At 43.2% G+C, this 12695-nt stretch overlaps 1 protein-coding gene across 1 annotated transcript; it reads right to left on the bottom strand.

Annotated features, from left to right (window-relative positions):
- Positions 1–3632: 3632 nt before the first annotated feature.
- Positions 3633–9331, bottom strand: LOC119364447. The gene is made up of 5 exons (XM_037629922.1): positions 9050–9331; positions 7478–7609; positions 7313–7380; positions 7017–7207; positions 3633–4455 (listed from the first exon to the last, which is right to left on the bottom strand). The coding sequence occupies exons 1-5, from the start codon at positions 9235–9237 to the stop codon at positions 4378–4380; spliced, it is 657 nt and encodes a 218-aa protein (XP_037485819.1). The 5' UTR covers positions 9238–9331; the 3' UTR covers positions 3633–4377.
- Between the last annotated feature and the right edge of the window lie 3364 nt (positions 9332–12695).

Genomic DNA, 12695 nt, shown 5'->3' with positions numbered 1-12695 from the left:
GGTTCACGTGCGCCGCTGTTCGCGCTCTCGCCGCTCACTGCCGCGCAGGTGGCCAGCAGCAAGCCCGGCTGCTCGACGTCGACCTGGGCGACGTTCGCCTGTTGGTCCGTCTGCTCCTGCTGCTCCCTTTCCTTCTTGCGGCATTCCTTGGCCCAGTGACCTGGGATGCCGCAGTAGCGGCAGTTGCCCTTCCGTTTGGGCGTCGCCGGACCACCATTGCCGCGGCCACCGCCCTGGCCACGGCCACCCCCTCCGTGGAAGTTCTTTGCCTTGCCGTTCCCGCGTCCCCGCCCTGCTCCAGAGCCTGAGGACGCGCCGCTTTGGTCCAGCTGCTTCTCGTGCGCCCGCCACTGATCGATGGTGTACAGCAGCTGCGTGCCGGTCGCCGGAGTCTCCTCGCGCTCTCGCTCCTCGACGACAAGGAGCCGGCCACAGAGTTCCTCCAGGGAGAGTTGTTTGGTGTCGACCAGCGACTCGATCGCCACGGCCATCTCGCGGTACGGGCGTGGCACGGTGCGGAGCACCTTGAGGACGGCCTTGTGCTCGTCCACTGGATCGCCGAGCCCCTGCAGCTCGTCGATGATCGTCCTGAGCCGCATCACGTACGACTCGATTCCCTCGCCGTCCTTGTACCGGAGCGCCTCGTACTCTGAGCGACGAGTTTGAGCCTTGGCCTCGCGCACGCGCTCAACGCCGATCCGCATGGTCTTCAGAGTGTCCCATGCCTCCTTGGCAGTGGCCTTTGCGCCCAGGATCCGCATGAGCTCCGGCGGTACCCCCTTGAGGAGAGCAATCATGGCGCGCCGGTCGTCGCGGTCCGTCCCTTGGCCTGTTTCCACCACATGCCACAGCTCATCAGCCTGCAACTGAAGTTTGGTGATCATGGCCCAATCAGAGTAGTTAGTGCGGGTGAGCATCATCGGAGGCGCGCCGCCGCCGCCGTGCACGATGCGCTCCACGACACGCACCCCCGACCCCTCCTTGGTGGAGAGACGGGCCAGGGATTTTCCAAGTGCCGAGGCCTCTGCCTTGGCCTCTTCTTCCTCTTCCTTCTTCTTCGCCTTCTCTTTATCGCTGCCGGCCATCTCTCCGACGGATCAAACACCGCCGGCGCCCTGGATGGATCGAACACCACCGAGGCTCTGATACCACTTGTTGTTGCAGAAACTGGCCTGCCGAGCGCGAGAGAGATGAGGAGGAAGATCGGATCGCGAGGAGGAAGAGGAACGAGTCTGACAGAGGTATTTTGTGCTGCGCACTCAACTGCAGCTTTTCTCTGCTTTTCTGTTATTATCAGGCTAGCTCCAACGGCTGCCGAATTACAAGGGAAAAGACCACGTCTCTAGCTGGCCTACTGGTCGTGCCATCCCACGACGCCTAGCTAGGATCGGGCGACTACTTTGCCCGCACGAACCACGGCGATCATGCCATCCCATGACCTGGTAAGGCGAGCAAAATCAGCTAACAGACTAACTGAAAACTACTGACAGAAATAAAGCCTAACTGAAACTTCTGAAACCGTACGTGCACATACACACGCTGACGGTCTGTGTTTATTCAGAGCGCTGTAACCTGAAACCTGAATGTGTGTGTGAGCAGATTATCTAACAGATCTCAACATATTCGATTGGTTGTTTCGCTCAGGGTGGACATGGATCAGGTGCGTCATACGAGGTGGGGGATCTTGGTTGCCTGAGTTGTTTTATCGGAGAGAAGGGATGGCGAGGACAGTTGGTAGACAACCTCGATGTTGTTACTCTTCTCAATGACACGTGCGTTTTTAGATAGCCAAGTCGTCCGGGGTGCCATGTTTCATGGGTGTGATGTAATAGCTTTTGTTTTTTGAGCTTGCGGGCCATTAAGAATCTACTTAGCAGGTCTGCCACCTATTGGTAGTTTAAGGTCAGAGATAACAAAACTATCACTAACACGCCTCCTATCAGGTCCACTGGTCGTGCATACGACCTACCAACAACATCAGCCACAATACTTTAGCTACCCCAACGCCCTCTGGTTGCTTCGGCACCTTGTCAACATCACTATCTTGAATCTACAGCTCACATCTTCGTTCTTCAACTTACTAAAATATGAACTAGTTCCTTGTGAGCATTCCATTGTAACATAAAATTATATATGAGATCGTGGAGTGCGTGTATAAGAAAAGGTCCTATCACAAGCAATCAAAATAGAAGAGCAAGCTTGGACCAAGTGAAAATATTTCATAATAAATTGGACATACATGTTGATGTTTTGGAAGTAATACAGTACAATAGTAAATACATCTACTTACATGTATTCCTTAGGAAATGTGTCAACAACGATAAAAGATCAACGAGATTTAGATTTGCATAACCTTCACACATATAGAAATATGCAAGATTAAGTATAATCCAATACAACATTTAGTTTATCAATTTATCAGTAGATTAATTAAAACAAATAGTTTCCTCACAACCATACATTCAAGAAATTCGCAACACAACAAAGTTGTGTAGTGTACACAAAATGTGCACTTTGGTAAGATGGAGCAATGTAATTGTAGCAAAAATAATGAGAAAAATACTAAGTTGCCATAGCAAGATGATTAATTTTGAGCAAGGTTACAACAAAATATGGCAATTAAAGTATGCTAATTCTAGCATTTTGAACTAAGCTACTTGAATTGCACATTGATTGTTTCATGCCATTTCAGTGCATAAGATTCATATAACAAGAAGTAAAATATACCTAATCTCATTGACACACAAACATGCAAAACAAAAGGGTACTAAATTCCAACTTACTGGGCATGAAATTCAAATGTTTCTATTGTTGCCATCATTGTTTTACCGTATGGCTATAGACAACAAACATACCATTTGGGTACACTAAGTTCCTAGTAATCATGTAATCTACTAGCTAACCATTTGAATTGGATACTTGACCATTGTTGCTTAGAGATTGTACAACTATTCACATGTGTGTGTAGCCATATATATAATTTCAAATAGACAACACTTTGTGATAATTTTGTAGATTTGTACATTAGAGGATGTGTAAGTTGTGAACAAAGTTACGCACATGTACATCACTACAGAAAGAGGAGCTTAGAGTGATACACTAGAGGAGAAGGACGAGAGGCCACGGTCTCATGGGAACCAAAGCAAAGCAGGGAGTAGTTGGTCAACCACCATCACATGGGGCGAGGCATGCATTCCATCGCTTGGAGAAAGGATCACACTACATGGATCATCATAGATAGTTTCATGTACAAGACATTTCCCTGAATTTTCACTGACATTCCATCATGGATCACCAAGTTTTTGGTAGTTGGTGGGATTTCACCGCATGCCCATCCATGGTGAAACTCATTGTTGATTTCTGGCTAGCCTCAGAATAATTTCCACTTAAAGTCTTGTTGCCAATCAAAGCTGAGCAATCCCCCGCCAAACATGTCGCTCCCCCATCAGTGGTGTGTAAGTCACTACTGACGGTAAGTTACTGACAGGTCCTGATACCCATCGTTGGAGCGGTTTAAGGGCCTGTCACTGAAAACTTTTCCTAGAGTACTGTAATTTTATTGGAGGAACTATGGTTTTCTAGAATTCATCAAAGCAGAGTTTTGCATCCACATAAAAAACTCCAAAAATAAATTGTATAATATCAATCATCACAAGAATGTATATGGCTTTGGATAATTACACGCCGAATAAAAACATCATGTGAACATGTTGTTGCCAAAGCACCGACCACTATCTATGAAGATAATGCAGCTTGTGTTGTGCAACTTCAAACTAGCTATGTGAATACTACACTCATGAAGCATACACGTTCTTGTGCTCATGAATTGCAAAGATGAACAAGGTAAATATACAACATACTAAGCCATGTGATAATCTAGCAGATATATTTACAGCTCCAAGCATCCACACTAGAGAAACTTGTGGAAGGAATTGTAACGATGAGGCTTAGAGAAGTCCAGAATTTAGGGGACGAAACAAAGTGTTGGGATTTAGAAAAAAAAGAGTGTTAGGATTCAGATCTCCCCCTAAAGAGTTTCCCTCTCTAAAAGAAGGGCCTGTGGAATTCTACTTGCATACGCATGGTAAATTGTACACACTCAATCTCATTATGAGATCTGGACAACAAAGAAGAAAGCTCTATTCGTACATATATGACTACTTTTCATGTATGTTTCGGTATAGCCATGGTAGAAACTATGCTTGTGTCCCCTGTATTTTCTAACATAGAACGTGGACATAGGTAAACAATGGACTCAAAATCGGGGTGTGCAAGCCTGCATGCATCGATATGGCTTACCATCCAATGAGAAGATGATCCTATATTTATTTGTTAACTTCTACTATTAGTAACTGTTACTTTTATTTCTTATCCCATTCATCTCGATCCCTTCTTCATGCCCTTCCCCATGAAAGTATCCACTGCAGCATCCACCTCCTTTTCTATCTCTTCAACCTGGTTTGAACCAAGCAGAAAGTTAGAATAGAATCAGTGATATATGTTAGCAAACATCTTTGCATAGTAACCACCTCACGCTTTAGAGTGAATTTCAAATTTTACCTTTTACATTGACATTTTTATACGATAATTACCTCATGTAATAGTTTTTCATTTGAATTTTCCTATTTAACAAGTGGTTTCCAATCTTTTCCCCATTTAGTGAAAGTTTTACCATTTTTTACTCCATTAATTATTTTGGAGTGATCTGGTAGGTGGGTCCCGGCCATCGGGTATACATGGTGTGCTACCTTTTGCATTTTTCTACCCCTAAACCAGTTCTCGTCTCTGAGTTAGACCCACCTCATGAACCGCGTGCAACTATTTAGTTGGCTAGTTGCATAATGTAGTGTGTATGTACACCCGATGACCGTGAAAAAACCCGGTCTGACTAAGCCTTTCTATGTGCACATGGAAGAAAAGGTAGGAGGAAATACCTGCTAGATCATTCTAAAAAATTTAGAAGGAGTAAAAGTGGGCAAACTTTTGCTAAGTGGGGTAATCTAGGAATAGGGCTATTAATGTAAAAAATGTTTAAGTAGAGGATAAAACTAGAGTTCAGTCCACATTTTACTCAATGTACACTCTTAGTGATATTAATTAGTTGACATCTAATGCCATTGAGCTTAAGATGATATTTATTTTACCCTTTTTTGCTGGAAAGTTATTGTTCTACTCTTTATTAGATGGGTTTATTCATTTTGATATTTACATGTGCTCTATGCATGTCTCGCAGTCCCGGGCAAGAGTAGGCTACATTCTCAGAAATCAACACGTGTCTCTAACTAATGAATTTAGCAAGGAACTACACTAGGTAGTGATTTTCACCACCATACCATGATTTAGTTAAGCAACAATAAATATAGTACAATCAATTTTGCGAGCAAAGACAACGACTACAACAAACAGGTAACTTGTGCGCGGTTGCACCGCTACCACCACACCATGAGCTAGGTACTCCTTAGATTAAGAAGGAGGGACACAGCTTCCCCAACTTGGTGCACCCTGCCATTGGGTGGTTGACATACGGGTCCACATGTCAGCCACCCAACGGCAAGGTGCCATACGTTTGAGGATTGAGTGTAGATTTTTTTACCGCATACCAGTGTATCATCTACTTAGACAATTTAGTTTGCGTCAAGGTTCGTGCTATCCTTATATAGAATTTTCTTTTTTTATTTCTTCCAAACAAGAGAACATTTGACCTTGAAACTTTGTAGATCAACTTTACACAAGTGTCACTCTTTATATAAAATGTCTCTGATTTTTTATGAAACATAAATTTGTCAAATTTTAAATTTCAAATGAATTGTATCATTTTTTGAAAATTTATGTTGCGCCAAAAAATCCGAAAGCTTTTCTGCAGCACTTGTGTGATGTTGATCTGCAAAGTTTCGAGTTCAAATGTTCTTTTGTGTGGGATAACAAAAAAAGAGAAGTTTTATTGCGTGAACTTTGATGCAAAAATGAACGGTGAGGATATAGGGTACACTGGTATGGAGGTACAACCAAAACTTTCCCTAGAGGATTTCGGTCATTGGATTAAGGGTATATTTAGTTCAATTCAAAAAAGGTAAGGATAGAAGATAAAAAACGATAATAAGAAAGAAATATATGCAAAACAGAAGATTTGAAAACACATGAATGAATTACATGAAGACAAAAGAAAATGAAAATCCTGATAAACACAGTCAAATAAAAACCAAGCCACGTGAAAATATATAATTAGAATTTTCTCATGGCACTAAAAACCCATCCTCCTATTTTTTTGAAAAGGGGATAACACCGGCCTCTGCATCTTAGGATGCAAATGGCCAATCATCCTCATACTTCGTGATTCAAAAAAAGGTCCAAATGAATGTTAAATTCCTGCAATTTTCATTGAGGATCTATTTGGTTCATAAGTAAAATGGAGGAAAATAGTAGTAACATCAATTTTTCATTCAATGATGCACATTATGTTTAAACAAATTAAGCAAAGGAAAAAACAAATAGAATTTCCCTTTGATCTCAACTTTAATAGAAAATAAAGGAAATTTTCAAATGCACTTGGACCACCTTTTGGAAATCCTATACGTGAATTACGAGACCAAGGTTTGTAGTGGCATAATATCCTTCTAATTATACATTCTCAAGTGGTTCAACCTTGATCTGAATGTGCTTATTAGGATTCTCCTATTCATGTGAACCAAACATGCATGTTTATAAAATTCTTGTATTTTTCAATCCTATGGTTTGCACATATCATATTTCCTTATATTTTATGTTCTTGTGTTTTTAGAAAGCGGCAAACCAAAGAGGCCCTGAAGAGCAAAATGAAAAAAGAACCATGTATTTTCATTCGACCCATTCATTGAACCAAACACGTAATTAAGCAGTGTCATCCAAGAAAATTTTCCTATAACTTTGCTTTTTCTCACTTTTCCTACAAATCAAAGATGCACTTGACGCAACTAAAAAAATACACTTAACGAAAAGACAAATAGGGAAGTAAGACGTTCATAGGCAGTTAACCTAACCTTGTGGATTAGGGCCTCGGCTTCCTCTGCATCCTTCTCTATCTCTCCCGCGATGGCTTTGATCCTGAAGGCTGCCTTCTTAAGGTTTTCATTACCAGGAAATGCTATGACTTCGTCAGCAAGTTTGTCAACCACATCCGCCGCTTTCTCGATAGTCTCGATTGCTACCTCTGCTGTCTTCTCCACATTCTCTATTGTATGTTATTTATGCGCAAAGAGAAAAGTTGAAGTAAGAATGCACACTAAGATCCAAATAATAAAAACGTCAAGTGGTGATATATATTGAACTTTTTTACCTTCCATTGCTCTCATCTGTCCGTAAAAGGATACTGCTCCAAAGACGCCACCAACGACCACCGTTACCCTGAGAAGCTCATATAGCTTGTGAATGTGAGAAGGAATTTGATCAAGCAAATTCCATCATATGGGACAAGAAATGCTCATTACTTTTCTGTACTCACAATGAAGATTTGTTGGGCGGCGGGGATTTTCCTGGTAATTCCCCAGGGTCAGAACTAATTGCGGCCTCTTTGTTGGGTATTGGTGATTTTTCTTCTAGCAATTCTCCAGGAGCGGAACCAACTGCAGTAATTCTGAACAAAACAGGTGAAAGTTTATGGAATGACCTTGCATAGTAGGATGAAAAGTTTATTTATACTTTTCATACATGCTAGTGTACGCAAATGTTTTTGTTTTTAGATAATTATACATACAAGCTAATAAGATGCTTGTTCGCCAACAAACGACTTATCTATCTATCTATGTGGACAAAAATACTTTATTTATTTATCTATTCTTGTAGTTATCTATTTATTTTTTCACATATAATTCATGAACATTTATTAAGAGTAGTGAATGTTTATAAAAAAACTATGATCGTTTTTTTAGAATTCATGAATATTTTTTGGATTCATCAAATTATTTTAAGTCCGTGAAATTTTTTAGAGTTGACAAATATTTATAAATTTGCGAACCTTATTCAATATCACAAACATTATTTGAAATCCATGAATACTTTTAAAAATAATGATTAAAAAAGAGTTTTTAATTCACAACATTTTAAAAAACCATTTAAAAAAATATGTAAACTTCTTTTCATTTAATGAACTTCTTTAAATAAAAAATAGGATAGCCCACCTTTTATAAGTTAGCAGTGGAGCGAGAGAAAAACTAAGCGGGCGAGCAGAGTGGGAAGCTGAGGTGAACAAGCGAAAACTTCATGACTGCCATGTGAGTGTTATAGCAACAATTTCACGGTTTTAACGTGGAATAAGAGCTCCCTGTGGGCTCACAACTACCAGTTGACATAGAGACCAAAATGTGTATGGACACCACAATCACACACCTAACAACTCCACTCTCCTCTTCTCAGAATAAATATCATCTCAAACAACAACCCAACATGATATACAAATAAAAAAGTACCACCAGAACATAATTAGAAACTAAACCAACATAGATAAAACCAAAAGGAAACAACTGGCAACAATAACCTGCTACACAAAAATAATTTAATCTCGTGGCGAAGCGGATTTTAGCCTCTAGTCACATGCATTTTTCACGGTAATTAAAATATGTGTAGTGCCCGCCTTACTAGAAACTCACACATATATTACTTACTCTTTTCATCTAAAAACATGTTCCTATTTATTTACTATATCATGTTTTGGTTTCATTCAAATAGGGCGAACAACATTTTCTCCTATTGTCACATAGTATGATGTAGATACATCTTAATAAATCCACAAGATCTTAAATCTCACTCAATCATATCGAACTTGCTTATATGCTATAGGTTAGATGTGATGCATTGCCAAAAAAAGTTGTAAAATTTCCCATAAAAAAGTCATAATCATGCCGGCAAAAGTTAACATTTCTCTAGTTCACTGCAACTGTTACTAGTCTGGCATTACGAGAACTGTGATAATCCAGTTCACCTAATTCAGTTTTGCCTAGATCGCGATTGCTTGATACAAATGCTAGCTGATGCATCATGAAAAAGAAGCTTAGAGGGAGAAAACATACGAACATACCGTGTTGCTCCTCTTATCCGCATCGGCGGAACAGTACAGCTGGTGCCCCAAGACTTCATGGTTAAGCCGATTCGGATCTGCCGGCGATGAGCTGATACCCAAATACATGTGTCCCGTTGTTGCCGAGAAACCTCTGGTGTGCATGGCGCCAACGTTTTGGAAGTAACGCATGACATGAGGGTCGCCATGAGATTTAAAAGGAGTCAGCTAACTTCTTCAACGTTGAAGCTAAGCTATATCTTCAACGTTGCTTTGTGGCAATCTTCTCGCTTCTCTTTCTTCTGCAGGGTTCTGCTCAACTTATATCCAACAGTCTGTGCCAACCGTATGAAACGACAATGCAGCAAGAAACACGAGGTCATGTACGTACACATGCACGATAGAGATAAGGGGTCCACACACACACTGGTGGCCATGCGTACAGCTTGCATTTTCCAGCTCCTTTCCTTTGCCTATGTATGGAAGTTCCCGTGGCTACTCGCGTGTAACACGACGGTATGCCGCCAAAGGGGCGTTCTCACAACATCAATAATTATGTTATACCACAAAACGAAAATGAAACATTAATTGTGTGAAGTGCTAGAATTGGTCTAACAAGGACAGCACTCTCATCTCCGTCTCCAAGGACACCACGAGCTTCTCAACGCCCACCTTCTCCGTGTTCGACGCCATGCATTGGCAGAACCAATAGAGCCGGCAGGGCCAGCCCAAAGAATTGCTATTCATACCTACGGATTCTACAAAAAAAAGTTACGTAGTAGTTTTTCATTTTTGAGAGTCCGCCAATGGCGTATTGTTGGAGATATAGCTCCCAGGCATGACCCGCCCAGCAGGGGCCGGGCCATACCATTGACGACTTAAGATGAGGAGGCCCAATGAGGTCCAGGAATCCAGATGACGGTTCATAGCGCAAGCTTATTGAAGGCCCAAGACCCGGAGAAGGCTCGAGGCCCAAAGGCGTGAGCCGTCATATGTTAAACCTGTTCTGTGAGGTAGGTTTAGTTAGAAATCGAGCCGGTCGCGTTTGTGTGAGCCGGCCGGGACTCTGTAAGCCACCAAGGACATCAACCTGTATATAAAGGGGTGACCCGGCGGCGGGTTAAGGCAAGAAACAAGCAATCAAAAGCAAGGTCAAGCGTATTCGCTACCTGGTAATCGAAACTCAAGCAATACAACCTAAAGCAGGAGTAGCCTTTTACCTCCACCGTGAGGGGCCGAACCTAGGTAACTCTTTGTGTCCTTTGTCCCGTTCAACCCCTTCAAGCTAACCTAGGTGCGATGGCTCCACACCTAAGTCCTTTCACTAAGACATCTGCCGTGACAAAACCACGAGAGTTGGCGCCCACCGTGGGGCCAGAGCACGGTGGTTTCGAGTTCTTGAAGGGCAGCTTCTCAGGGATCAAGGGATATGCCGTGGGCTGGATGACCAAGAGCCGTCGCGGCAAGATCTACATCGACGACTCTGGATGGGGTCCCGAGGCCGATTCAATCGAGTATGGATATCGGGTCCCCTTCGGCGGAATTCAAGTCTTCATCAGCAAGATCGGTGAATCGGACTCTGAGCCGGTCGCCTGCTCCGACGCCGTTGAGACGGCCCGGTGTGCGAGACCCGCCAAGTTCCAACCCGCCCGGAAACGCGCTTTCATTGGTTTCATCCATGGGGCGGATTTTGAGGAAAACTCCGTGTCTGGTGGAGAGACGGCCATCAATTCTGATGATGAGTCTTCAACCGGCGAGACAGGCTCAATTTATCAACTGCAAGACGACAGGCTTGGGGGTTGTTCCGATGGTGAAAGTATTCCGGACTCCTATGAGCTGCCGAGCAGGGTAGCTATCTTCATGGCTGGTACGCAACAGGTTTTGAATTCATCAACCGTCGCAGGTATGACCTCTGGTGCAACAGTCCATGCGACAGCCGGGGCAAGTGGCCCTGTGCGCTCGCCGGCTCAGGTTCTATCGGAGCTCTTAGAGGATTTAGCAACTTTGTTAACAGTGGAAGTAACCTCAGCGACTCAGGCACAACATAAGGTGGACGTTGCAAAACTACGGGATGAGATAGCTTAGTCCAAGGAGGAGCTTAATGCTAAGAATGCTAGGATGGCAACAGAGCGGGCTGCCTTGGATGCGGAATCACAACGGATTCAAGCTGAAACTTTCCGCTTAAGCTTGGATCAGAATGCATCAAACGCAGTTCTTCACAAGAGGAACCAGAGTCATCTGCCTCTGGAGTTTGATGCAAGGAATATTTTCAATACGCCAGGGGCAGGTCCAAGTAACCCGCCCAGCGTGACCCGGGCCCCTGATGCGCCCAAGACTGGAGTGGCGGCTCATCCCCACGCAGTAGTCCTAAAAGGAAATATGCCCTAGAGGCAATAATAATGTTGTTATTTTATATTTCCTTATTCATGATAAATGTTTATTATTCATGCTAGAATTGTATTAACCGGAAACTTGATACATGTGTGAATACATAGACAATACACCGTGTCCCTAGTATGCCTCTACTAGACTATCTCGTTGATCAAAGATGGTTAAGTTTCCTATCCATGGACATGTGTTGTCATTTGATGAACGGGATCACATCATTAGGAGAATGATGTGATGGACAAGACCCATCTGTTAGCTTAGCATAATGATCGTTCAGTTTTATTGCTACTGCTTTCTTCATGTCAAATAGATATTCCTCAAACAATGAGATTATGCAACTCCCGGACACCGGAGGAATGCCTTATGTGCTATCAAACGTCACAACATAACTGGGTGATTATAAAGATGCTCTACAGGTATCTCCGAAGGTGTTTGTTGGGTTGGCATAGATCGAGATTAGGATTTGTCACTCCGAGTATCGGAGAGGTATCTTTGGGCCCTCTCAGCAATGCACATCATATGAAGCCTTGCAAGCAATGTGACTAATGAGTTAGTTGCGGGATGATGCATTACAGAATGAGTAAAGAGACTTGCCGGTAATGAGATTGAACTAGTTATGAAGATACCGACGATCGAATCTCGGGCAAGTAACATACCGATGACAAAGGGAATAATGTATGTTGACATAGCGGTTCACCGATAAAGATATTCGTAGAATATGTGGGAACCAATATGAGCATCTAGGTTCCGCTATTGGTTATTGACTGGGGAGGTGTCTCGGTTATGTCGACATAGTTCTCGAACCCGTAGGGTACGCACGCTTAACGTTCGATGACGATATGTATTATATGATTTATGTGTTTTTGTGACCGAAGGTTGTCCGGAGTCCCAGATGAGATTACAAACATGACGAGGAGTCTTGAAATGGTTTAGAGGTAAAGATTGATATATTGGAAGGTAGTATTCGGACACCGGAAGTGTTCCGGAATGTATCGGGTACATATCGGAGTACCGGAGGGGTTACCGGAACCCCCCGGGGAAAGATATGGGCCATAGGAGGGAGGCACACTAGCCCACAAAGGGGTGGCACGCCCCCACTAGGTAGGAGTCTGGATTGGACAAGGGGTGGGGGCAGCGCCCCCGTTTCCTTCTCCCCCTCTCTCTCCTTTCCTCTTTCCCCCTCGGGTAAAAGGAAGGGGGGCCGAATCCTACTAGGACCCCAAGCAGGACTCCTCCTACTTGGGGACGTGCCTAGGGCCGGCCTCCTCTCCCTCCCTCC

Source organism: Triticum dicoccoides, chromosome 2B, assembly GCF_002162155.2.
Source record: "Triticum dicoccoides isolate Atlit2015 ecotype Zavitan chromosome 2B, WEW_v2.0, whole genome shotgun sequence".
In the NCBI taxonomy this organism is placed as follows: domain Eukaryota; kingdom Viridiplantae; phylum Streptophyta; class Magnoliopsida; order Poales; family Poaceae; genus Triticum; species Triticum dicoccoides.
Note: the sequence above shows the minus strand (reverse complement) of the source record. Positions and strands in the feature narration are given on the sequence as shown.

What these genes read in the sequence shown, in the direction of transcription:
- LOC119364447 (XM_037629922.1), bottom strand. Translation starts at nt 9,237, where the DNA reads ATGGCGACCCTCATGTCATGCGTTACTTCCAAAACGTTGGCGCCATGC. An exon ending in CGGATAAGAGGAGCAACACG is followed by an intron (nt 7,610 to 9,049) that starts GTATGTTCGTAT and finishes TGTTTTGTTCAG; the next exon opens with AATTACTGCAGTTGGTTCCG. An exon ending in CCGCCCAACAAATCTTCATT is followed by an intron (nt 7,381 to 7,477) that starts GTGAGTACAGAA and finishes TGAGCTTCTCAG; the next exon opens with GGTAACGGTGGTCGTTGGTG.